Source organism: Theropithecus gelada, chromosome 8 (assembly GCF_003255815.1).
Source record: "Theropithecus gelada isolate Dixy chromosome 8, Tgel_1.0, whole genome shotgun sequence".
In the NCBI taxonomy this organism is placed as follows: domain Eukaryota; kingdom Metazoa; phylum Chordata; class Mammalia; order Primates; family Cercopithecidae; genus Theropithecus; species Theropithecus gelada.
This window is the reverse complement of record NC_037676.1, coordinates 125,593,526-125,618,837: the sequence shown is the minus strand read 5'-3', so window position 1 is coordinate 125,618,837 and position 25,312 is coordinate 125,593,526. Positions and strand designations below refer to the sequence as shown.

General features: G+C 39.3%; 1 protein-coding gene across 1 annotated transcript in view; it reads left to right on the top strand.

Annotated features, from left to right (window-relative positions):
* Window positions 1–23,884, top strand: part of ATAD2 (ATPase family, AAA domain containing 2) — an 82,291-nt gene extending 58,407 nt beyond the window's left edge. Inside the window, exons 20-28 of the mRNA XM_025393237.1 lie at window positions 3,322–3,457; window positions 5,267–5,463; window positions 6,573–6,732; window positions 8,745–8,867; window positions 9,046–9,189; window positions 14,826–15,218; window positions 17,401–17,534; window positions 20,669–20,797; window positions 22,564–23,884. Of these exons, the coding sequence (XP_025249022.1) occupies window positions 3,322–3,457; window positions 5,267–5,463; window positions 6,573–6,732; window positions 8,745–8,867; window positions 9,046–9,189; window positions 14,826–15,218; window positions 17,401–17,534; window positions 20,669–20,797; window positions 22,564–22,605 (1,458 nt within the window). The 3' untranslated portion in view covers window positions 22,606–23,884. The remainder of the gene's footprint in view (window positions 1–3,321; window positions 3,458–5,266; window positions 5,464–6,572; window positions 6,733–8,744; window positions 8,868–9,045; window positions 9,190–14,825; window positions 15,219–17,400; window positions 17,535–20,668; window positions 20,798–22,563) is intronic.
* The last annotated feature ends 1,428 nt before the right edge of the window (window positions 23,885–25,312 follow it).

Genomic DNA, 25,312 nt, shown 5'->3' with positions numbered 1-25,312 from the left:
AAAGACTTGAAAAGTATGAGGAAAAAATTAAAACAAATGGAGGAGATAGATTAAGGTCTCATGGGATTTATGGGAGATAAAAACAAGAAGTTTAGGGAGAAAATATTCACACAGTAGAACATTTTGTACAGTTAAAGAATACTATGAGTCTTCTTAAGATTTAAAAGCCCCATGTGTTCCAAGTATGAGAAATAACATCATTTAAATAATGCCAAAGGTACAGAGAAAAATCCAAAAATGTTCCAAAAGAAAAAGCATACTAGAAAGGAAGGAAAGTCAAATTGCTTCTATTTTCTCATTGGCAACAATGACCACTAAGGAGACAGTGGAGCAATATTTTCAATGTTCTGAAGTAAAATAATTTTGACCTATAATTTTCTGTCCAACCAAGTTAGCATTTGCATGAGAGAACAAATAGATATTTTTGAACATGTGATGTCTACAAAACTATGCTTATAAACCCCTGACTGGAATAATTTTTATTTTATTTTTTGAGACAGAGTCTCGCTCTGTCACCCAGGCTGTAGTGCAGCGGCATGATCTCAGCCCACTGCAACTTCCACCTCCCAGGTTCGAGTGATTCTCCTGCCTCAGCCTCCTGAGTAGCTGGAATTACAGGCACACATCACCATGCTTGGTTTATTTTTGTATTTTTAGTAGAGAAGGGGTTTCTCCATGTTGCTCAGGCTGATCTCGAACTCTCAACCTCAGATCCGCCTGACTCGGCCTTCCAAAGTCTTGAGATTATAGGCATGAGCCACCACACCCATCCTAGAACTATGTAATCTTGTTAACTATAGTCATCTTACAGTGCTCACACTTGTAATCCCAGCACTTTCGGAGACCAAAGCAGGCGGATCACCTGAGGTCAGGAATTTGAGACCAACCTGGCCAACATAGTGAAACCCTGTCTCTACTAAAAATACAAAAAAAAAAAAAAAAATTGCCAGGCATGATGGCAAGCATCTGTAATCCCAGCTACTCAGGAGGCTGAGGCAGGAGAATTGCTTGAACCCAGGAGGCAGAGGCTGCAGTGAGCCGCCAAGATTGCGCCACTGCACTCCAGCCTGGGTGACAGAGCAAGACTCTGTCTCCAAAAAAAAAAAAAAAAGAACTTACTCCTCCTGACTGTAATTTTGTATCCTTTAACAAATCTTTCCCTATTTCCTTCTTTTCCTCACCTTTCCCAGCTTCTAGTATCTTCTAGTCTACTTTTTAGCTTACACATGTAAAATATACATGACAAAACTGGAAGCCCGAGGTGGGCCGATCACTTGAGATCAGGAGTTCAAGACCAGCCTGGCCAACCTGGTGAAACCCAATCTCAACCAAAAAATACAAAAATTAGATGTGCATGGTGGTGTGCACCTATAGTCGCAGCTACTCGGGAGGCTGAAGTGGGAGAACCGCTTGAATCTGGGAGGTGGAGTCTGCAGTGAGTCGAGATTGCACCACTGCACTCCAGCCTAGGTGACAGAGTGAGACCCTGTCTCAAAAAAAAAAAAAAAAAGGACTTATCATTTTAACAATTTTTTTAAGCATGTAGTATAGTCGCATTAAATACATTTACAATGTTGGGCAACCATCACCACTATCCAGATCTTTCTTGTTATCCCAAGCAGAAACTCTGTACCTATTAACAGTAATTCCCCATTTCTGTCTCCCCACAGCCCTTGGTAACTTCTGTTATAATTTGTCTCTGAATTATTTATTCTAGGTACCTCATAATTTGAATATGTATTTGTCTTTTGTATCTTGTTTAGTGTAATGTTTTCACGGTTCATCCATGTTGTATCTTGTGTCCAAATTTTATTCCTTTTTAGGGTGAATACTTTTCCATTGTATGTATATGCCACATTTTGTATCCATTCATCTGGTGACAGACATTTGGATCATCTTCACCTCCTGACGTTTCTGAATAAAGCTGCTATGATTACTGGAGTACAAATACTCGTTTGAGTTTTTGTTTTCAGTTTTCTTTGGTATACCTAGAAGGGGAATTGCCACATCATATACTAATTCTGTGTTTAAACGTTGAGAAACCACCAAATTGTTTTCCACAGCAGCTATACTATTTTACATTCTTCCCAGCAGTCCACTGAGTTTCCAATATCTCTCTTGTAGCCCACACTTAACTTCTGGCCTTTATATTTTGGTTTTTGTTTGTTTGCTTGCTTTTTCTTTTTGAACAACTGCTCTTTCTTATATCTCATCTCATTTGGGGTTGGGAAAATTAATTAATTGATCTCAGCAGACCTTTTAAGTATCAGGGCCAGGCACAGTGGCATATGTGTGTAATCCTAGCACTTTGGGAGGCCAGGGCAGGAGGATCACTTATGCCTAGGAATTTGGGATCAGCCTGGACAACACAAGGAGACCCTATCTCTACAAAAACTTTAAAAATTAGCTGAGTGTGGCGGTGCGTGCTTATAGTGTCAGCTACTCAGGAGGCTGTGACAAGAGGACTGCTTGAGCCCAGTTTGAGGCTGCAGTGAGCTACAATTGTACCACTGCAATCAGCCTGAGTGACAGAGCGAGACCTTGTCTCTTAAAAAAAAAAAAAGAAAATGAAAAAAGTAAAATATCAAGTTAGTTCCTTTATTAATTGTAGTTTGGATTCTTGAGTTCTCATGATTTTTAGTTCCTTAATCTCTTGTAAACCTGGTTTATACATAAATCTAACATTCTTTAAAGACCTGTTTAAAAAATATACAATTTAACTTGTCATTAAAAATATGTGTATAATAACCTGCTATTGTATTAAATGCATGTCTTTTTTTTTTTTTTTTTTTTTTTTTTTGAGACAGAGTCTTGCTCTGTCGCCCAGGCTGGAGTGCAGTGGCCAGATCTCAGCTCACTGCAAGCTCCACCTCCCGGGTTTACGCCATACTCTTGCCTCAGCCTCCCGAGTAGCTAGGACTATAGGCGCCTGCCACCTCGCCCGGCTAGTTTTTTGTATTTTTTAGTAGAGACAGGGTTTCACCGTGTTAGCCAAGATGGTCTCAATCTCCTGACCTCGTGATCCGCCTGTCTCGGCCTCCCAAAGTGCTGGGATTACAGGCTTGAGCCACCGTACCCAGCCAACACATGCATTTCATATGCATGTGTGTATATATACTGCATATATCTGTGTATATACTGTACAGATGCTCCTTGACATATGATGGGTTTTTTGGACATAACCCAATTGTAAGTGGAGGGACATACTGAATACATACCACTTTCATGCTGTTGAAAAGTCTAAAAATTGTAAATTGAACCATTGTAAGTTGGGGATCATCTGTATATATGATATATATTGCATTTGTTTTCTTTTTTAAGGTGCAAGAATTGTTTATCCGTGATTATGGAGAGATTTTTAATGTCCAGTTACCGGGTAAAGAAGAACGGACAAAATTTTTTGAAGATTTAATTCTAAAACAAGCTGCTAAGCCTCCTATATCAAAAAAGAAAGCAGGTTAGTTTCTATATCAAAGTTAATATTTAATAATTTTGAGAAAATGGGAATGAAACAGTTAATGGCATTGACATATGTCTGATAACACAAGCTCAAAACCTCAGTCATGAGGTTGATGCATCTGCTGCTTAAAACTCTCTATGCTTCCCATTAAAATGGACTGAAGTTCTTAAGGTACACAAGGTATTTCATAGTATAGCCCCAATCTTTCTTTTTTTTTTTTTTTTTTTGAGATGGAATCTTGCTCTGTTGCCTAGGCTGGAGTGCAGTGGCGCCATCTCGGCTCACTGCAAGCTCCGCCTCCTAAGTTCACTCCATTCTCCTGCCTCAGCCTCCTGAGTACCTGGGACTACAGGCGCCCACTACCTCGCCTGGCTAGTTTTTGTATTTTTAGTAGAGACAGGGTTTCACCGTGGTCCCGATCTCCTGACCTCGTGATCCACCCGCCTCAGCCTCCCAAAGTACTGGGATTACAGGCGTGAGCCACCACACCCAGCCCCCCCAATCTATCTTTCTAAGCTCATTTTGAGCACTTGTGTTCTGCTCAGCCCTCCACCGCCACATTTTTTCTTATAAAACACTATCTTTAAACCATATGTAACATAATTTTACCTTTTCACTATTTTATTAATTCTTGCTCTCTTGTTAGTAAAGCTTCTATCTCTATCCCTCATCTCTGTCTAAAGAACTACTTATTCTTTTATTTTTATTTTTTGAGACAGGGTCTGTGTCACCCACTGGATTGAAGTGGCATGATCGAGGCTCACTGCAGCCTCAACCTCCTGGGCTCAAGCATCCTCCCACCTCAGCCTCCCAAGTAGCTAGGACTACAGGCTCATGCCACCATGCCTGGCCAAATACTTGTCCTTTTAGTATACCTCATTTATTCTTTATTATGAAGCCTTTCCTAACTTATATTTTATATGGGCAAAATGAATTACTTCTGCCTTTATGACCCATCATACTTTTAAAATACTACTAATATGGCATTACGATTATATAATTAGGCCTCTTACTCCCTTAGTAGTTTGTCAGCTCATTGTGGCAGGACTCTAATAATCCTTTTTTTAATCCTGAGTACTCATTGGATATCTATTTAAACAAAATAACCTTTTGTTATATTTGAAACATATTATACATTTTCATTAGTTCAAAACTAGTAAAGAAGGCTTTTTTATAGTTAGAATATTTTTGTCCTGGAAATAATGCAATTTCAAAGTTTAATAACCTCTTAAATTATCTGGGTGTTTGTTTGTTTGTTTGTTTGTTTTTGAGACGGAGTCCCTCTCTGTCACCCAGGCTGGAGTGCAGTGGCACGATCTTGGCTCACTGCAAGCTCTGCCCCCCGGGTTCATGCCATTCTCCGGCCTCAACCTCCTGAGTAGCTGGGACTACAGGCACATGCCGCGATGCCCGGCTAATTTTTTGTATTTTTAATAGAGACGGGGTTTCACCATGTCAGCCAGGATGGTCTCGATCTCCTGACCTCGTAATCCTCCCACCTTGGGCTCCCAAAGTGATGGGATTACAGGTGTGAGCCACTGTGCCTGGCCGCCTCTTAAATTATCTTAAAATGGAACAGAGGTAATGACTTGTAGGAATTAGCATTCCAAATTATAAGTTGCTAATGATTTCTAGAGGGGATGTAGGGTTAGAGATTATGGTAGTACTTTTATATTCCAAATCTTTGGATTCCTTGCATATGTAAGGAAGATAATCCCTCAAATCCTGACTCTGTTTTCACTAAATCACTTGTTAACCCTCAGTGTTATGGAGGAGCAATAACTAAACTCTTCCATTCATGTGAAGTTTTGCAGGCTTTGGAGGTACTCCCAGTAGCACCACCACCTGAGCCAAGATCGCTGACAGCAGAAGAAGTGAAACGACTAGAAGAACAAGAAGAAGATACATTTAGAGAACTGAGGATTTTCTTAAGAAATGTTACGCATAGGCTTGCTATTGACAAACGATTCCGAGTGTTTACTAAGCCTGTTGACCCTGATGAGGTATTAATTTAATCTTTGGATCAAGTGTATTCTAGGCTATAATGCTTCACAATCAAAGGATATTTGAAGAGTTTATGTGGTTCTGCCTACACTCTGAACTAGTTTTATCTATTTGGAAACATGTACCGGATTAGCGTCCTAAGCACATGGAGACTTTAAGAGCAGGGTAACACATTTTCCTTTCCTGCAGACAATTAACTTTGTCTCCCCAACCTAAACATTCCAGAAGTAATTGAGAATGTCTTATTTTGTTTGTTATTTTTTTGAGACACAGTTTTGCTCCTGTTGCCCAGGCCAGAGTGCAATGGCGCGATCTCGGCTCATTGCAGCCTCCACCTACCAGGTTCAAGCAATTCTCCTGCCTCAGCCTCCCAAGTAGCTGGGACTACAGGCATGTGCCACCACACCCAGCTAATTTTTGTATTTTTAGTAGAGACAGGGTTTCTCCATATTGACGAGGCTGGTCTCAAACTCCTGACCTCAGGTGATCCACCTGCCTCGGCTTCTGAAAGTGCTGGGATGACAGGCATGAGCCACCATTCCCGGCCCTTTTTTTGTTGTGTGGTGTTTTTTTTTGTTTTTTTGTTTTTGTTTTTGTTTTTTTGGTTTTTTGTTTTGTTTTGTTTTGTTTTTGTAGTAAGGGTTGGGGCCTCACTCTGTTGCCCAGGCTGGAGTGCAGTGACACAATCATCTTTCACTGCAACCTTGTAGAGATAGGGTCTTGCTATGTTGCCCAGCCTAGTCTCAAACTCTTGGCCTCAAGCAATCTTCCTGTCTCAGCCTCCCAAAGTGCTGGGGATAACAGGCATGATATTATGACCTGCACAATTGGAAGAGACCTGGAGAGCCAGGTCTTAAGTTGCCCTGAAGGATGGGTGGCAATTGGATGAGGAAAGAATATAGGCTGTTACTGGAGAATACAGCTGCCCAAGGATAAGAAACAAATACAAAACAAAAACAGTCTTAGATCAAGTCAAAGGTTTTATGTTAAATTATCATAATCTCTTACGTATTTATTCTCTATCTCCTATATTGCCTAGCAGAGAAACTTGACTCACATGTTATGTTTAGAGTTAATTTTGTGATTTGATCATTTGCTTGAATTTTAGGTTCCTGATTATGTCACTGTAATAAAGCAACCAATGGACCTTTCATCTGTAATCAGTAAAATTGATCTACACAAGTATCTGACTGTGAAAGACTATTTGAGAGATATTGATCTAATCTGTAGTAATGCCTTAGAATACAATCCAGATAGAGATCCTGGAGGTGAGCATTAGTGAATTTTTTTTCAGGGGGTGGAGTTGGGGGGCCGTTAATACTTAGGGTTGATTTTTATGTCAGGTGCTATATTATAAACATAATCAAAATACTATTTAATTCTTACAACAACCTTATCCCCATTTTACAAATGGTAAAAATGAAGTGTAGAAAGGTGAAAAACATTGCTCAAGGTCACACTTCCAGGAAGGGGCAGAGTGAGAATTTGAATGCAGGTTTCTTTCATTCCCAAATCCCTGTTTATTAACAATTACATGATAGCTCCTCTAATGAGACACAAAATGGCTTGTATATTTTGTATATCAGTGCTTTTCCTCAAAGTGGAAAAGTAGGCACTCTGTAATGAAATGGTTTTTAAAATATTCTATTAGTTAAGACCATTATACTTTTTATTACAAAAGCAATATAATATAGGACTTACTAATAGTAATATTTTTAAAAATCCAGTCCTCCATTTCCTTTCTCCAAAGGCAGACACTGTTTGAGGATATCTTTCCAGAACTTTTTCTATGCATATACCCCTTCTGCTCTCACCTATCCCCTCTATTAATATAAAATTTAATGGGTGCAATGTATGTTATTTGGGTGGTGGATACCCCCAAAGCCCTGACTTCATGTGTAGTCTGTGCCTGTAACAGAATTACACTTGCACCCCATAAATTTTTACAAATTTTTAAAAAGAAAATGTATAAAGGATTTTTAATGATGTGTTTGTTCTGCAGCTTGTCCATTTCCAAGAAATGTTCTTTCTTGGGTGCTTATTTAATTTTTTGATCGCTTCCTGTTCTTACGGATGCAGAGTTCTTTAACTCACCAGTGGATAAAAAAATACATTTTAAAAATAGTTGTTTTCTGTATTAATTTCCCCTCCAGTACATTGGCTTTCTGTTTTTAAATTGGTGGTTCTTGTTAGATAGATTGATTAGTATAGGAAACTACTGAAAATGTTTTCAACAATTGAAAAGCTTACTATTCTTTCCCTCCCAGTCCTCTAGCTCACCTTCCCTAGGCATATCCCTGTAGTTCAGAGTTCTGGAGTTAACCAGTGGGAAACAGACTAACAAGATGAGAACACTCCATTGTATGTAGGAAGAAGGAAAGAGGTACCCTGGAGGCAGAGGGCTTTCACTGTTGCATTGCAGTCATGCTGCTGCTGCTGCTCCCTTTCTGTCTATAGTGGCAGTCTAAAATTACTTCAGGCTAGTGGTGTCAAATGTTAGTGGACATCACAGTCTCCTAAAGGACTTCATAAAATACAGATCACTGGACCCCATCTCTAGGGTTTCTGATTCTGTAGGTGTGGGCCCTGAGAATTTGCATTTCCAATGAGTTTCCCTGTGACACTGATGCTGCTGGGTTCAGGAATCACTACTTAGACCTTGCCCTGACTTTCTTCAGGCCCAAATGCCATTTTAGAAAGCCCACTTCAACATTCTGCGTGTAATATACTGTATAACCTGGGAGTGAATTTTGCAGACTCTTGTCCTTTGAGGAGTACTGATGTGGCTCAAGCAATCCTGCATTCACTTATTCCGTCTTCTGCCTCAAATCATATTGCAGTTTGTAGTATTCATACTCTGAGCTTAGGATTTTCCCAGTGTCTCCTGTGGAGGGTTGTTTTTTCATTGTCTTTGTCTAGTTTCTTTGTCAATACAATAACAACCTCTATATACCTCTTGCAAAATTCTTTCACATTCCTTGTTCACTAATAACACTGATAGCCTTCTCTTTTAATTTTTGTTATTGTTTGATTTCTTGCTATTGATTTTTTTTTTTTCTGATATTTCAAAGGGATTTAAACAGGACAGAGAGTAAAATTGTTTGGGTTTAGTCTGCCGTATTGAATCAGATGTCCAGAACATTAGATTAGCACCAGAAACAGAATAGGACAAAAAGGAATTGTAAGAGCTACTACTATCTTAGACCAATATGCTGAGTTTATTTTTGTTATATTATTGAAAGGGGGAAATTAAAAATTATAATTTTTATTCACTTCATAGATCGTCTTATTAGGCATAGAGCCTGTGCTTTAAGAGATACTGCCTATGCCATAATTAAAGAAGAACTTGATGAAGACTTTGAGCAGCTCTGTGAAGAAATTCAGGAATCTAGAAAGAAAAGAGGTAGGAAAGTGATTTGGTTGATTTGTACCAACCTAATATTATGAATGAATTTCAGAATATATGAATTTCAGAAGCATCTGAAAAGGATGCTTCAGATGTATTTTGTACTTTTAGTTAATCCTTCATGTAATTTTGAAATCTGGAAATCCTTTTGACATCCCACATATCTGTTTATAAGGTTGTAGCTCCTCCAAATATGCCCCGTCTTACTACCATGTGATGCCAAAGCAAAATTCCACTCTTGCTGGTGACAAAAGATCAGACCCAGAGCAGAATGAAAAGCTAAAGACACCAAGTACTCCCATGGCTTGCAGCACTCCTGGTAAGTACTCGAGTAGTTTTCATTTATGAAATTATAACTTTATTCTTTACTAATGCCATTCACTTTCTCCTTTATTTTCCTTTATTTGTGTTAAAGCAATGAATTACATTGATTTTCTTACTATTAAGACAACTTTGCATTCTTGAAATAAATCCAAGTTTATAATGTACCACTTGCAAGCCAAAAGCCACCATCTAATTGTGGACTGACTGGATTTGAAACTGATGTCTGTAAATTCTGGTCTATTTCCTACTCCCCCGTTATTCTTAAGAGGTAACTCCAGAGATTACCAATTCAAAGCCTGTAGGGTTTTCTGAGGCCTGCCTTCCTTGGCAGACTTTTAATTCCAATTTTTGTTCTTTAAGCCCCATTGTCAGACTCTGCTCAGCTTCTTAGCCTCTGTTATTCATTTGTTTTCCCAGATTTTGGCACTGTAATTCCTCACTACTTTTTTTTTTTTTTTTTTTTTTTTTTTGAGACTGAGTCTGGCTCTGTCGCCCAGGCTGGAGTGCAGTGGCCGGATCTCAGCTTACTGCAAGCTCCGCCTCCCGGGTTTACGCCATTCTCCTGCCTCAGCCTCCCGAGTAGCTGGGACCACAGGCGCCCGCCACTTCGCCCGGCTAGTTTTTTTTTTTTTTGTATTTTTTTTTTTTAGTAGAGACGGGGTTTCACCGTGTTAGCCAGGATGGTCTCGATCTCCTGACCTCGTGATCCACCCGTCTCGGCCTCCCAAAGTGCTGGGATTACAGGCTTAAGCCACCGCGCCCGGCCCTACTTTTTTTTTTTTTTTGAGACAGTCTCGCTCTGTCACTCAGGCTGGAGTGCGGTGGCGCAATCTCGGCTCACTGCAACCGCTGCGTCCCAGGTTCATGCCATTCTCCTGCCTCAGCCTCCCAAGTAGCTGCGACTATAGGTGCCTGCCACTAAGCCTGGCTAATTTTTTTTTTTTAGATGGGTTTTCACCCTGTTAGCCAGGATGGTCTCGATCTCCTGATCCCATGATCTGCCTGCCTCAGCCTCCCAAAGTGCTTGGATTACAGGCGTGAGCCACCGCGTCCGGCCATTCCTCACTACCTTTTTAGATCTCTGTGTGCGTGTTAAGGTTAGGGTTAGCAGTGTTTGCTGGGGTTAGAACCTTCTATTGCAAGTTTGTCCATCCTCAGGTAATTGATTTGAGATAGAGAAAGAGTAAACCCTTCTTTTGAAGAAATGGGAGGAGGCAGCTAGGAAAGGAAAGATAAGAGAAGAAAATTAGCAAGAGGCCTTCAGTACCAGAATGCTGACAGTCAAATCAACTTTAAGCAAGAATATATATGTGTGGAAATTAATGACATGGAAATTGGCTCCCTTAAAACAATCGTTTGATAGATTACCCAATAGGATTACATATTTTGTATCCACCAAAAAACATGTACAAGAATATTCAAAGAAGCAATATTCATAATATTAGATTGGTACAAAAGTGGTTGCAGTTTTGCCATTAAAAGTCATGGTTCAACACTGGGAGTAGCTCAAATGCCCATTACCAGTAGAATGGAAAGATATGAATTATTATACAATGAGAATCCTTAAACGTCAACTACATACAACAGCATAGATGAACCTCCCAATGTTGAGTGAATCCTAGATATATTCACATGTGACATAAATTTTAAAATATATATTTAAAATTTTTATGTATGAAGTCAAAAATGGGCAAAACTAATCCATGCTGTTATAAATCAGGATATTGTTTACCTTTTAGGATATTATGACTAGAATTAGAATAAGGGTGATTTGGAATGTTAGTATATATTCTGTTTCTCAATCTGGGTGCCGATTATGTGAGTTTCTTCTGTTTGTGGATATTCATTTGATGTTTATGTTCTGAGTACAATTGACCCTTGAATAATAACGAGTTTGAGGTGCACAGGTCCACATATGTGTGGATTTTTTTCAATAAATATCTTGGAAATTTTTTTGGACTTTGCAACAGTTTGAAAAAACTTGCAGATTGAATTGCATAGCCTAGAAATAGTGAAAAAATTAGGTATGTCACAGATGCATACAATATGTATAGACAGTAGTCTATTTTATCACTTACCACTATAAAATATACACAAGTCTATTTTAAAAAGTTAAGATTTATCAAAACTTAACACACACACACAGATCGTACATAGCACCATTTGCGGTCAAGAGAAATGTAAACAAATATAAAGATTCAGTATTAAATGACAACTAGGTCGGGGGCAGTGGCTCACGCCTGTAATCCCAGCACTTTGGGAGGCCAAGGCAGGCAGATCACGAGGTCAGGAGATCAAGACCATCCTGGCTAACACAGTGAAACCCCATCTCTACTAAAAATCCAAAAAATTAGCCGGGCATGGTGGCGGGCGCCTGTAGTCCCAGCTACTTGGGAGGCTGAGGCAGGAGAATGGCGTGAACCCGGGAGGTGGAGCTTGCAGTGAGCCGAGATCGCGCCACTGCACTCCTGCCTGAGCAACACAGCGAGACTCCGTCTCAAAAAAATAAGAAATAAATAAATCACAACTGCATAAAATTAACTGTAGTACATAACTGTACTACCATAATTTCGGAGCCACCTCCTGTTGGTGTTGTGGTGAGCTCAAGTTTCGTGAATGTCTGCTTAAAACGATGTGTGATGCGGTGAGCAGTTGACCTCTCCAGTAAATTGCTTATTGCAGTAGAAAGTGATTTGCAGTTCTCAAGTATTTTTTATTTTTTATTGTGTTTAGCATAGTACAGAAAACCTTGAGTAACACCACAGGACACATAGGAGGTGCCACTAGTAATGCTGGAAGTGCTCCCAAGAAGCAGAGAAAGTCATAACCTTCTAAGATAAAGTTGAATTGCTTGATACGTGCCATAGATTGAGGTCTGCAGCTGTAGTATCCTGCCCTTTCAAGACAAATGAATCCAGTGTGTAAGGACCATTGAAAACAATAATAATAATAAAGAGCCAGGCGTGGTGGCTCACGCCTGTAAACCCAGCACTTTGGGAGGCTGAGGCGGGTGGATCACTTGAGGTCAAGAATTTGAGACAAGCCTGGTCAACATGGTGAAACCCCGTCTCTACTACAAATTAAAAAAATTAGCCAGGTGTGGTAGAGAGTGCCTGTAATCCCAGCCACTGGGGAGGCTGAGGCACAAGAATCACTTGAACCCAGGAGGTGGAGTTTGCAGTGAGCCAGATTGCATCACTGCACTGCAGCCTGGCTAACGAAGCGAGACCCTTGTCTCAAAAGAAAGAAAAGAATACTGGGCACAGTGGCTCACACGTGTAATCCCAGCACTTTGGGAGGTCAAGGTGGGCAGATCGCCTGAGGTCAGGAGCTCAAGACCAGCCTGACCAACATGGTGAAACCCCGTCTCTACTAAAAATACAACAACTAGCTGGGCATGGTCGTGCGCACCTGTTGTAATCCCAGCTCCTCCTGGAATCTCAGCTCCTCAGGGGACTAAGGCAAGAGAATTGCTTGAACCCGGCGGGGCAGAGGTTGCAGTGAGCTGAGATCATGCCACTGCCTTCCAGCCTGGGCAATAGAGCAAGACTGTCTCAAAAAATAAAGAAAAGAAGGAAATTTGTGAAGCTGTTGTTGCAGCTACACTAGCAGATGCAAAAACTTTGTACTTTTTGTGAAATACCTTTTGTCTGGTATTGAAAATGCAGCTTTTATCCAGATGCAAGATTGCTATAAGAAAGGCATACTAATACATTTCTAGAAAAATGTATTCTAATACAATTCTAGATTCTAATACAATTCTAGAAAAAATGAAGTTATTATATGACAAAGTAGAAGGAATTTAATGCCAGCAAAAGATAGTTTGATAATTTTAGAAAGGTTTGGCTTTAAAAATATCAAGATAGGGCCAGGCACGGTGGCTCACGCCTGTAATCCCAGCAGTTTGGGAGGCCAAGGTGGGCGGATCACGAGGTCAGGTGATCGAGACCATCCTGGCTAACACGGTGAAACCCCATCACTACTAAAAATACAAAAAATTAGCCAGGCATGGTGGTGGGCACCTATAGTACAGCACTTGGGAGGCTGAGGCAGAAGAATGGCGTGAACCCCAGAGCTGGGAGCCGAGATTGCGCCACAGCACTCCAGCCTGGGGGACAGAGTGAGACTCCATCTCAAAAAAAAAAAAAGAGAGAGAAATCAAGATAACAAGAGAAGCAGCTTCTGACAACCAAGAGGCAGCAGACAAGCTCCCAGACACCATTAAGAAAAAACACTGGACAGAGGCCAGGCACTGTGGCTTGTGTCTGCAATCCCAGCACTTTGGGAGGCCAAGGTGGTAGGATTGCTTGAGGCCTGGAGTTTAAGACCAGCCTGGGCAACAGAGCAAGACCCCATCTCTATAAAACCAAACAAAACACTAGCCAGGCATGGTGGCACACATTTGTAGCCCTACCTTCTTGGGAGACTGAGGCAGGATGATTGCTTAAGCCCAGGAGTTCAAGGCTGCAGTGAGCTATTGATTATGCCACAGCACTCCAGCCTGGGTGACAGAGCAAGACCCTGTCTCAAAGAAAGAAAGAAGTAAAAGAAAAAAACCACTGGGGAGAAAGGTAATCTTTAATTGTCCTTTGTCATTTCTACTACCTAAAAGTTTTACCACTTCTTTCCAGGACTTCTGCTGTATGGTTATATTGCATCTAGTCTAGACAGAATATTTAACCTCTCTGTACCTTAGTTTCTTCATCTGTAAACTGACGATGATAATGGTAGCAAACTTCATTGGGTTAAAGTGAAATTTTTGTTTTTGTTTTTGAGACGAAGTCTTGCTCTGTTGCCCAGGCTGGAGTGCAGTGACATGATCTCGACTCGCTGCAAGCTCTGCCTCCCGGGTTCACACCATTCTCCTGCGAGTAGCTGGGACTACAGGCGTCCGCTACCATGCCCAGCAAATTTTTTTGTATTTTTAGTAGCGATGGGGTTTCACCGTGTTATCCAGGATGGTCTTGATCTCCTGACCTCGTGAGCCGCCCGCCTCAGCCTCCCAAAGTGCTGGGATTACAGGCGTGAGCCGCCACACCTGGCCGGGTTAAAGTGAAATTTTAATGAGTAAGCGTACATAAGGGACTTAGAATTCCTAGTATATGCTTGATGCAGTGGGATACGCCTGTAGTTGTAGCTACTCAGGTGGCTGAGGTAGGAGGATCACTTGAACCCAGGAGTTTGGGGTTGTAGTGCGCCATGACTGTGCTTGTGTGTATAGCCATTGCACTCCAGTCTAGGCAATGTAGTAAGATAGTTTCTAGTATATGATAAATGCTCACTCAATAAGTGTAGCCTATTTCAAGTTTGGCCCTTCTTCCAGTCCATTTCTCATACTGCTGCCAAAGTAATGTTTGCAAAATATTCATCAGACAGATCATGTCAGTACCCTCCTTAAAATTATTCAAGATTAAAAGTATTCAAGATAAAATAATTTTTACCATTTTATGATCTGGGCCTTACCCACTTCCTCCACCTTCTCACAGTATGCTCTCTTCTTGTTTCTGTATTTTAACCATACAAAACTACTGTGGTTTCTCACTATCCTTTCATATATCAGGGTTTTTCACTCTTCAAATTTTAGAAAATGGTTGAATGTTCTTTCATCATTTTTCTTTAAATTTCTTGAAGCTCAGTTGAAGAGGAAAATTCGCAAAAAGTCAAAATGGTACTTAGGCACCATAAAAAAGCGAAGGAAGATTTCACAGGCAAAGGATGATAGCCAGAATGCCATGGATCACAAAATTGAGAGTGATACAGAGGAAACTCAAGACACAAGTGTAGATCATAATGAGACCGGAAACACAGGAGAGTCTTCAGTGGAAGAAAACGAAAAGCAGCAAAATGCCTCTGAAAGCAAACTGGAATTGAGAAATAATTCAAATACTTGTAATATCGAGAATGAGCTTGAAGACTCTAGGAAGACTACAGCATGTACAGAATTAAGGAGAGAGAAGACTGCTTGCAATGGAGATGCTTCTAGCTCTCAGATAATACATATTTCTGATGAAAATGAAGGAAAAGGTACATCTTTTTCAATTAAAATAATTTACTAATTTTAAAAGATATTTCAAAGTTTCTAAACAACGAATTGCATCCTAGTTTATTGCTTTTTGCTTGCCTTTCAGAGCGCAGATGTTAGTTAATTAGAAAACAATAGCAGTATGTTTACTATTGAGCTAGTAAGGATAGTTACAAGCTGTGGCATCAAACAGACCTAGATTTGAGCCTCCAATTCACTACTTAGTAGCTTGTGATCTTTGGCAAGATACTTAACTTGTTAGTCTGTTTGCTCATCTGCAAAACTGGGGCAGATAGACAGTTGCTTGGTAATGAGATATTTTGAAGATTAAATGTAACAAACTAAAGCATATGATACCCTTTCATTTTTAAGCAAAATAAGAGTCTGCTATGATTCTTGCTGAGTGGCATGAACAACTCTTACCCACCCTGATCATTTTTCTGTCCCTTATTGTAGGTTAAGTTCAAGATTTTTTATATTTATTCCACGGACCCTGCTCCGCAAATTTTCTATTTATAATTGTCCTCATTTGAATCTTCTGGAACCCTTGATAGTAGGTTTGTTTGGATTTTAGAAAAGCCAAACATTATTTAATCATACAAAGCAAAATTGTGGATAATGGGGCCAGAAATTTATTTTGGTCAAAAATAAGCATTGACTAAGTTAATGGACTTTTTTTTTTTTTTTTTTTTTCCAGTGGCTGACACACTGAATGCAAGCCTTTTGCAAGGGCTTCTTTGACATGAGTTCTAAGTGTATTTGAGTAATTAGCAATAGTAGTCTAGGCTATACTTTCTAGTGTGAATATTTTAAATGTTAATCTTCTGGCTGTATAATATGTTTTGGTTTGAATCAGATTTGTTTTATTTTTCTTGTATCGTTTTCTTTTTAACAAGAATACTATTTAGCGGTACAGGTACTTGCTTAGATATCAAGAAATCTGGGTTCTTATCCTGGCTCTCACAACAATTAGATGTATATCCTTAGAAAAGTCTTTTCACAGCCAGGCATGGTAGCTCAGACCTGTAATCCCAGCCCTTTGAGAGGCTGAGGTGGGTGGATCACGAGGTCAGGAGTTCGAGACCAGCCTGGCCAATGTGGTGAAACCCCGTCTCTACTAAAAATACAAAAATTAGCTGGGCGTGGTAGTACACGCCTGTAGTTCCAGCTGCACCAGAGGCTGAGGCAGGAGAATTGCTTGAACCCAGGAGGCGGAGGCAGAGGTTGCAGTGAGCCGAGATCATGCCACTGCACTCCAACCTGGGCGACAAAAAGACTGCATCTCCAAAAAAAAAAAAAAAAAAAGAAAAGAAAAGAAAAGTCTCTTCCTCTCTTCTGGCCTTATTTTTCTCATTTATCGTTGAGTGTATTGTTCTAAGTCATAGATCAGCAGACTTCTTATTTAAAGAACCAAATACCAGATAGTTAAATACTTTAGCCTACACAGGGGCCCATACAATCTTGGTCTCTGTGACAACTACTCAACCCTGCTGGGAAAACTACATTGACAGTAGATAAAATTGATGTGGCTGAGTTTGTTTGTTTGTTTTGAGACAGAGTCTTCCTCTGTCATCCAGGCTGGATTTCAGTGGCATGATCTCTGCTCACTGCAACTTCTGCCTCTTGGGCTCAAACAATCCTCCAACCTCAGCCGCCCAAGCAGCTGGGACTATAGGCATGTACCACCATGCGCAGCTATTTTTATTTTTTTAAAGAGACGGGGTTTTTCCATGTTGCCCAGGCTGGTCTTGAACTCCTGGACTCAAGGGATTCACCTGCCTCAGCCTCCCAAAGTGCTGGAATTACAGGCAGGCTGTGTTCTAATAAAACTTAATTTACAGTGATAGGCCAGATTTTGACCATGGATGGCATTTTACAACCCCTGTTCTAGATTATTGAGGTCCCTTCTAGCTTTTCAGTTCTGTGTGTCTTGTGCCCAAGTAGAAGACATTCTAACCTGTTGAGAATCCCCTTGAAATACTCAGTATGAAACCTATGTCTCAAACTGTCCTTAATTTTTGAGTGTATGAGTGGCGGTATCTCAATCTTACAACAGAATGAGTTAATAAGCCAGAATTGCTGTTTATGTCCTTAGTAAACATGCCCTGTTTAATCTGCCTATTACTATTATTTTAGGCATCATATCTATGGACCAAATAATAATTATTTGATTTTTCATTCTAGAAATGTGTGTTCTGCGAATGACTCGAGCTAGACGTTCCCAGGTAGAACAGCAGCAGCTCATCAGTGTTGAAAAGGCTTTGGCAATTCTTTCTCAGCCAACACCCTCACTTGTTGTGGATCATGAGCGATTAAAAGTATGTAAATTGAAATCATAATGCTTTTACTCTGCAGATTAGTAATCCCCAAACACTGGCTTGTGACTAGTAGCATTCTGGCTACATGGGATTTACATGAAAAAGTAAAACGTTTTTTCCTCCAAACTTCCCTTTACTGTTCTTCTCCTTCCCCTGTTCCAAATTAAGAATAGGTCAGGCGCAGTGGCTCACACCTGTAACCCCAGCATTTTGGGAGGCCGAGGTGGGCAGATCACCTGAGGTCAGGAGTTTGAGACCAGCCTGGCCAACAGTGCAAAACCCTGTTTTTACTAAAAATAAAAAATTAGGCTGGGTGCAGTGACTCATGCCTGCAATCCCAGCACTTTGGGAGGCTGAGGCAGGCAGATCACAAGGTCAGGAGATCGAGACTATCCTGGCTAACACGGTGAAACCCCATCTCTACTAAAAGTACAAAAACAAAATTAGCTGGGCATGGTGGCAGGCACCTGTAGTCCCAGCTACTTGGGAGGCTGAGGCAGGAGAATGGCGTGAACCCAGGAGGTGGAGCTTGCAGTGAGCCGAGATTGCACCACTGCACTCCAGCGTGGGTGACAGAGTGAGACTCTGTCTCAAAATGAACAAATAAATAATAGATAAAATAAAATTAAAAATTAGTTGAGTGTGGTGGTGGGCACCTGTATTCCCAGCTACTGGGGAGGCTGAGGCAGGAGAATCACTTGAAACCGGAGGCGGAGGTTGCAGTGAGCCAAGATCGTGCCACTGCACTCCAGCCTGGGTGACAAGAGCAAAACTCTATCTAAAAAAGAAAAGAATTATTACTATTATTTTTTAATATAAAACAGATTTTTATTTCTTTTAAAAAAAAAATAGACAGGCCGGGCGCGGTGGCTCAAGCCTGTAATCCTAGCACTTTGGGAGGCCGAGACGGGCGGATCACGAGGTCAGGAGATCGAGACCATCCTGGCTAACACGGTGAAACCCCGTCTCTACTAAAAAATACAAAAAACTAGCCGGGCGAGGTGGCTGGCGCCTGTAGTCCCAGCTACTCGGGAGGCTGAGGCAGGAGAATAGCGTAAACCCGGGAGGCGGAGCTTGCAGTGAGCTGAGATCCGGCCACTGCACTCCAGTCTGGGCGACAGAGCGAGACTCCGTCTCAAAAAAAAAAAAAAAAAAAAAAATAGACAAAGTCTCACTATGTTGCCCAGTTTGGTCTTGAACTCCTGAGCTCAAGTAATCCTCCCGCCTCAGCCTCCCAAAGTGCTAGGATTATAGGCATGAGCCACCATGGCTGGCCCAAAATTAAGAATTATATCCAAGGATCCGTGGTAGGAATCAAAGGGAAAATAAAATAGCTAAGTGATTCTTATAGCTGCCATGTTACCTGTTGCTCATTCTTTTCCCCTGCCTATTCCCCTAAATTCAATTTTCAACCTAAGCACTGTAATAAAATGACCTCCTAATAGCTAATAATACTTGCCTTTGTTAAACTGAACTCTTCTTGCCATATCTGTAACAGTTGACACTATAGATAACTCTTCTTCCTTAACTATTGTGTCCTTAAATCATCCTTGCCTTTAACTACTTTTGTAAGCGTCTCAGGGTTTTTCTGATCATTTGCTCTGTTACTCTTTACTTTTGGAATAGCCATCACCTCTGTAACGGTGATCCTACATCTGGATCTCCACACCCTGACACACCTAAACAGCAGCCTTATCTCCTCAACCAACAACTTGGATGTGTTACAGTTGCCTTAACATATTTGAAATAAGATTGATTTCTTGCCCTTTTCCTTCAAAAGTAAAAACATTCTGCATCTCAATTCCAATTTACCTGTTTTATTTTGGCCACATTTCAAGTCTGAGAACATTATACATTTATCAAAGATACATTATTTGTAATACAGATAAGAGTTTTGGCATTTTAGAGGGAAATCTGCCCTGTTTAAGTACAAAGTGAACCTGTTAGTACTAATGAACTTAGGAAAGCCTTTCTCTTGAATGTAGCAGAGCTAATAAGAACTCAATGTCTACACTTCTTAGAGAAGGAAGCAGCAATATTCCTGGAGTAGTTTCTCTAAAAAACCTGCAGTCTTTCTGAAAAACTATTAAAAAGTATGTGTGGAACTGAAAGTCCATATAAATCTCATGACAGTAAAATGGTATTCCTAGTGCTGAAACAGGAACTTGTGTGTAAGTTCACTATGTTATGTTGTTTGGGGTTAAGAGTAGCAATTATTATTCTACTTAATTGTTATAAATTTTACAGCTTTGTTCTGCTCAGTATACATGTATGTCATTCATAGTCAATTCATTACTGAGACTATTTCAATTTTTACTTTTTCTGGTAATATAACCCATCAAAATGGACTATGTAATAGTACAGTATATCCACTAGGCATGCAATAAATAATGGCCTTTTATCAGAAGATATACTTGGTATAGAATAATTTGCATAAAATATGTAGTTGGAGGTGACTATTTAATGTATTAAATTGCAGTTTTTAACATGCTGATCTAAATTATTGGTCCCATACATTGTTTTTATGACCATTACCTGTAGCCATTTTAGTTAGTTGTTACTTAACTATAATGGTGTGTTTTTGTTAATTATGAGGTAATGGCAGCATATTCTGGTAGGACCAGACTTGAAGAATTACAGAAATCCAGTAAGTCCACCATTTTAGTCATGAGAAGAAAACACTTAGCAGATGGAAAATCCTTTTTATATAAGAACCCTGAAGTGGTGAGGTAGTTCACCATTTATGTAGTATCTTTTTTAGTTTCACATAATAAAATTAGTTAAAATGTACTTATACTATCATAAAATCTCCTGCAAAAAAGCTTTGCTTTTCTCCTGTTAATCTAAATTGAGGTTAGTTTTTAATTTGTAGATGCTTATGGCTAGACTTAGAATTGGCAATCCCCTCAGCTCTAGTTTTTAGAATAGGAGTTACTCAAGGTCAAGGCCAGGATTATAGATAAGACTTAAGTACATTTAAATGTCAGAGCCACTGCCAGAGGCTGCCCTGTGTCATCAGATGACTTGGTCTGCGCTCTGTCAGGCTTTTAATAATTCCCCAAACCTTCTAAATTAAATATCTTGTCTGAGGAAGTTTCTCTCTCACACATATTGACACTCATATTTTCTTTTAGAATCTTTTGAAGACTGTTGTTAAAAAAAGTCGAAACTACAACATATTTCAGTTGGAAAATTTGTATGCAGTAATCAGCCAATGTATTTATCAGCATCGCAAGGACTATGATAAAACATCACTTATTCAGGTAAACTCTTTGAGTGGAAACTTTTTACAAATGCTCTTATGGTCACATTAATATATCACTTATGTAGGATTGTTGAGACTTTATTTAATCTGCGTAAGAAACTGATTGTAAGAATTTAAAGACCATCTTTCTATTTCCAAAATTGATGTCCCATTCCATAAAGATCATTTTTAATATGTGGATTATGAATTATTTCTAAATGCAAGTGAGTTTAGTATTTTTCCAGTCTAGGACTTAGTTTGTGTATTTGTTTATTTATTTAGAGATAGGGTCTCTGTCTCCCAGGCTGGAGTGCAGTGGTGTGATCTCAACTCACTGCAACCTCCACCTCCCGGGTTCAAGCGATCCTCCTGCCTCAGCCTCCTAAGTAGCTGGGACCACAGGCGCCTGCCATCATGCCCAGCTAATTTTTGTGTTTTTTGTAGAGATGAGGTTTTGCTGTGTCGCCCACTCTGATCTTGAGCTCCTGAGCTCAAGCCATCCACCCGCCTCAGCCTCCCAAAGTACTGGAATTACAAACATCAGCCACTACACCCAGCCAATAGTTTGTGTCTTTAATAAATAGTGGAACATAAATTATGAATACCCTTTTTGTGTGTGTGTATTAATGAAAAATAATAGCTTCTTTTAAGACTTGTCAGCCAGGCACAGTGGCTCATGCCTATAATCCCAGCACTTTGGGAAGCCAAGGCGAGTGGATTGCTTGAGCCCAAGAGTTCAAGACTAGCCTGGCCAACATGGTGAAACCCCGTCTACTAAAACAACAAAAATTAGCCAGATGTGGCGGGCACCGATAGTCCTAGCTACTTGGGTGGCTGAGGCATGAGAATCACTTGAACCTGGGAGGCAGAGGTTGCAGTGAGCCAAGATCAAGCCACTGCACTCCAGCCTGGACAACAGAGTAAGACTCTGTCTTTAAAAAAAAAGACTTGTGTACTTAATCTTCCTTTATAGTAGGTATTAGAGTGTTAATTATAGCATTATTTATTTTTGAGACAGGATCTTTCTCTGTCACCCAGGCTGGAGTGCAGTGGCAAGAACATAGCTCACTATAACCTGGAACTCCTGAGCTCAGGCAGTCCTGCCTCAGCTTTCCAAGTAGCTGAGATTATAGGCAAGCGCTACCACACTGGGCTAATTTTTAAATTTCTTATAAAGATAGAGATTTTGCTATGTTGGCTAGGATGGTCCCAAATTCCTAGCTTCAAGCAGTCCTCCCGCCTCAGCCTCCCAAAGTGCTGGCGTTAACAGGCAGGAGCCACCATGCCTGGCCTTATTATTTTTAATAACAGATCATTTCACCAGATAGAGTGCTAAATTTAAAAAAAAAAAAAGATATTACTTACCTATGCATATTATTGGTAACTACAGAATATAAAAATGATACCCATTAGTATATATATAGTATTTAGTATACCTACTAAAGTATACTATGTAGTATAATATATATAATATTGATACCTACAAAGTGTAAAATACTAAACTCTTTAACTACATCAGTACCTTGATTAATACTATTTGAATTTAACATAAGATGAATGCACCCCAGACTCATTTCAAAGTTATTTAAATAATGAAGTCCTATAGGTAAAATCAGTTTATGTGGCAGTCTTAAATATTGAACTGAATGTGTATTTTCACTATCAAATATATACATGAATATTAATATTCTTAAGGTTGTTTACTGAAAAAAAACAGTAATGAAATGTTTCTTTAGCTTATTCCATATTGAAACTTACTGTTTGCTCTTCCTCCCCTTTATCTAGAAAATGGAGCAAGAGGTAGAAAACTTCAGTTGTTCCAGATGATGATGTCATGGTATCGAGTATTCTTTATATTCAGTTCCTATTTAAGTCATTTTTGTCATGTCTGCCTAATTGATGTAGTATGAAACCCTGCATCTTTAAGGAAAAGATTAAAATAGTAAAATAAAAGTATTTAAACTTTCCTATTTATGTACATATTAAGATAAATGTCATGTGTAAGATAACTGATAAATATTGGAACTTGGCTAGAACAAGATCCTGTAGTAATAGTAATAATAGTTGAAGTTTGGCCAACTCTTAATAAAGTTATTTTGTTAACTAATGTTTTATGGCACTTAAGAGTAATTAGCAGCGTTAAATTTTGTTGGTATTAAGCACTTTTAATTTTATCCTTCCTAAAAATAGTTTATTGTATCAGACAAGAAACTTACTTAACCATTGTGTCCTTCCCATCTTTTTTGTCATCTTTGTTTTCTTTAATGCCCTCCTGCCATCTGCCTTGAGATTCCCTTGTCTTCACTTAAAAGCCAGAGTGCAAGTCATGATTTGCGGGAGGCTCTTGAACAACTTCTGGCTGCACCACAATTCTGTACTTGAGTATCACAGTTATTGTTTTTGAGACAAACATTTTTATAATTCTAATTTGGGTTAATAAAGATTTTAAATATTTCTTGGTTTACTTTTGTAATTATATACACAATAAATGTATTAATAACTACCTTGTTAAACACCTTTTAATAGCACAAAGCTTTTATATTTGCAAGCTGTTGATATCTTTCTAAAATTGTGTTTAGGTTATATTCTATTGATACTTTTTATATGCAATTTTATAAATATAAATATTATAATTTTATATTAATGATACCAAAAATACATTTCTTAAGGTTAAACGCATGCACTTCCATGCATACTTGCTTTTGGGGAGAGTGGGGAGAAGACATTCTAATAATTAGTTTGTAAAATAGCTTCTGTTGGAAACCTTTTGAGAGGAATAAGGAATGGTCATCTAAAATGAGAGACTCTGGATTTTAATGCAGTTCAAAGTTGAGCTGTATTTTTGTTGTTGATTTATCTGGATATTGTTTTTAAAGCCTTCTAAAACCCAGTAAATTCGATACCTTAATTAGTAGATACTGTCTTATGTAATGCATAAAGCAGTGCCAGTCACTGAGGACATTTAAATATGTCTATATTTCTGGAGATACACATTCTCATTTTTGTTGGTTTATTATAAATTATTCTTCTAGATGCATCTTTTATAACTAGGATTTCATTTTGTGTGTATAGCTTATGTAATAAATTCTAAAGGTAAAAACTGTCTCTAAAATTTGTTTCTATTTCTTAAGTATTTTAAAACATAGCAAAGATAATTCAGAGCACAAGAAGTGTAAAGTCTGTTCTTTCATGTATTGCTGTGCAAATTTAAAGTGCTGTTGACACTGGAATGTTTATATGGTGCATGTATTTTAGGTACAAAGACTAAAGTGCTTCCTGAAATGTCTTCTACAGATTTTAGAAGTGTTATGGCTACATTCCTATCTAGAGTTTGAAAACCATGCTGAAATTGCCGTGTTGAATGTTATCTCTCATTTGTTGCTCAAAAGTGCAGTTTAGGCAAGAAAAACAAAAGGAACTCAGAATAGAAAGGGAAAAGTGAAACTCTCTTTATTTACAAATGACATGATTTTATATGTAGGAAATCCTTTTTTGAGACAGAGTCTCATTCTGTCGCCTAGGCTGGAGTGCAGTGGCATGATCTCGGCTCAGTGCAACCTCTTCCTTCCAGGTTCAAATAATTCTCCCACCTCAGCCTCTTTAGTTGGGACCACAGGCACATACCACCACGCCCGGCTAATTTTTGTATTATGTAGGAAATCCTAAAGAATCCACAAAAAATCTGTTAGAGGTAATAAAAGAATTCAGCAGGTTGGGTGTGGTGGCGCATGCCTGTAATCACAGAACTTTGGGAGGCCAACATGGATGGATCACTTGAGCTCAGGAGTTCAAGGCCAGCCTGGACAACATGGTGAAACCCTGTCTCTACAAAAAAAATGCAATCATTAGCTGGGCATGGTGACATATACTTGTAGTCCCAGCTATTCCCTGGGAGGCTGAGGCAGCAGGTCAGAGCTTGAGCCCAGGAGGTCAAAGCTGCAGTGAGCCAAGATTGCATTACTGTACTTCAACCTGGGCGGCAGAGTGAGACTCTGTCTTTTAAAAAAAAAAGAAAATCAGCAGAGTTACAAGATAGAAAACATACTAAAATCAGTTGTATTTCTATATACTAGCAATGAACAGTCCAAAAGGGAAATTATGAAAGCAATGTTATTTACAATATCTAAAACAGTAAACACCTAGGAATAAATTTAACCAAGGATATGTAAGAACTTACATACTGATAATTACAAACTGTTGCCAAAAGAAATTAAATAAGACCTAAATAAACAGAAAGACAGTCTGTATTCATGGTCTGGAAGACAATACTGGTAAGATGGCAGTAATCCCCAAAGCAGTCTACAGATTCAATGCAGTTTCTATCAAAATCCCAATGGCCTTTTTTTTGAAAAATAGGAAAGTAAATCCTAAAAATTATATGGTATTACAGGGTACCCTGAATAGCCCAAAAAATCTTGAAAAAGGAGAGAACTCACTTCCTCCTGACTTTGAAACTTACTACAAAGCTACATATATCAAAGCAGTGTAATACAGGCGTAAGGTTAGACATATAGGTCAATGGAATAGAAAGTCC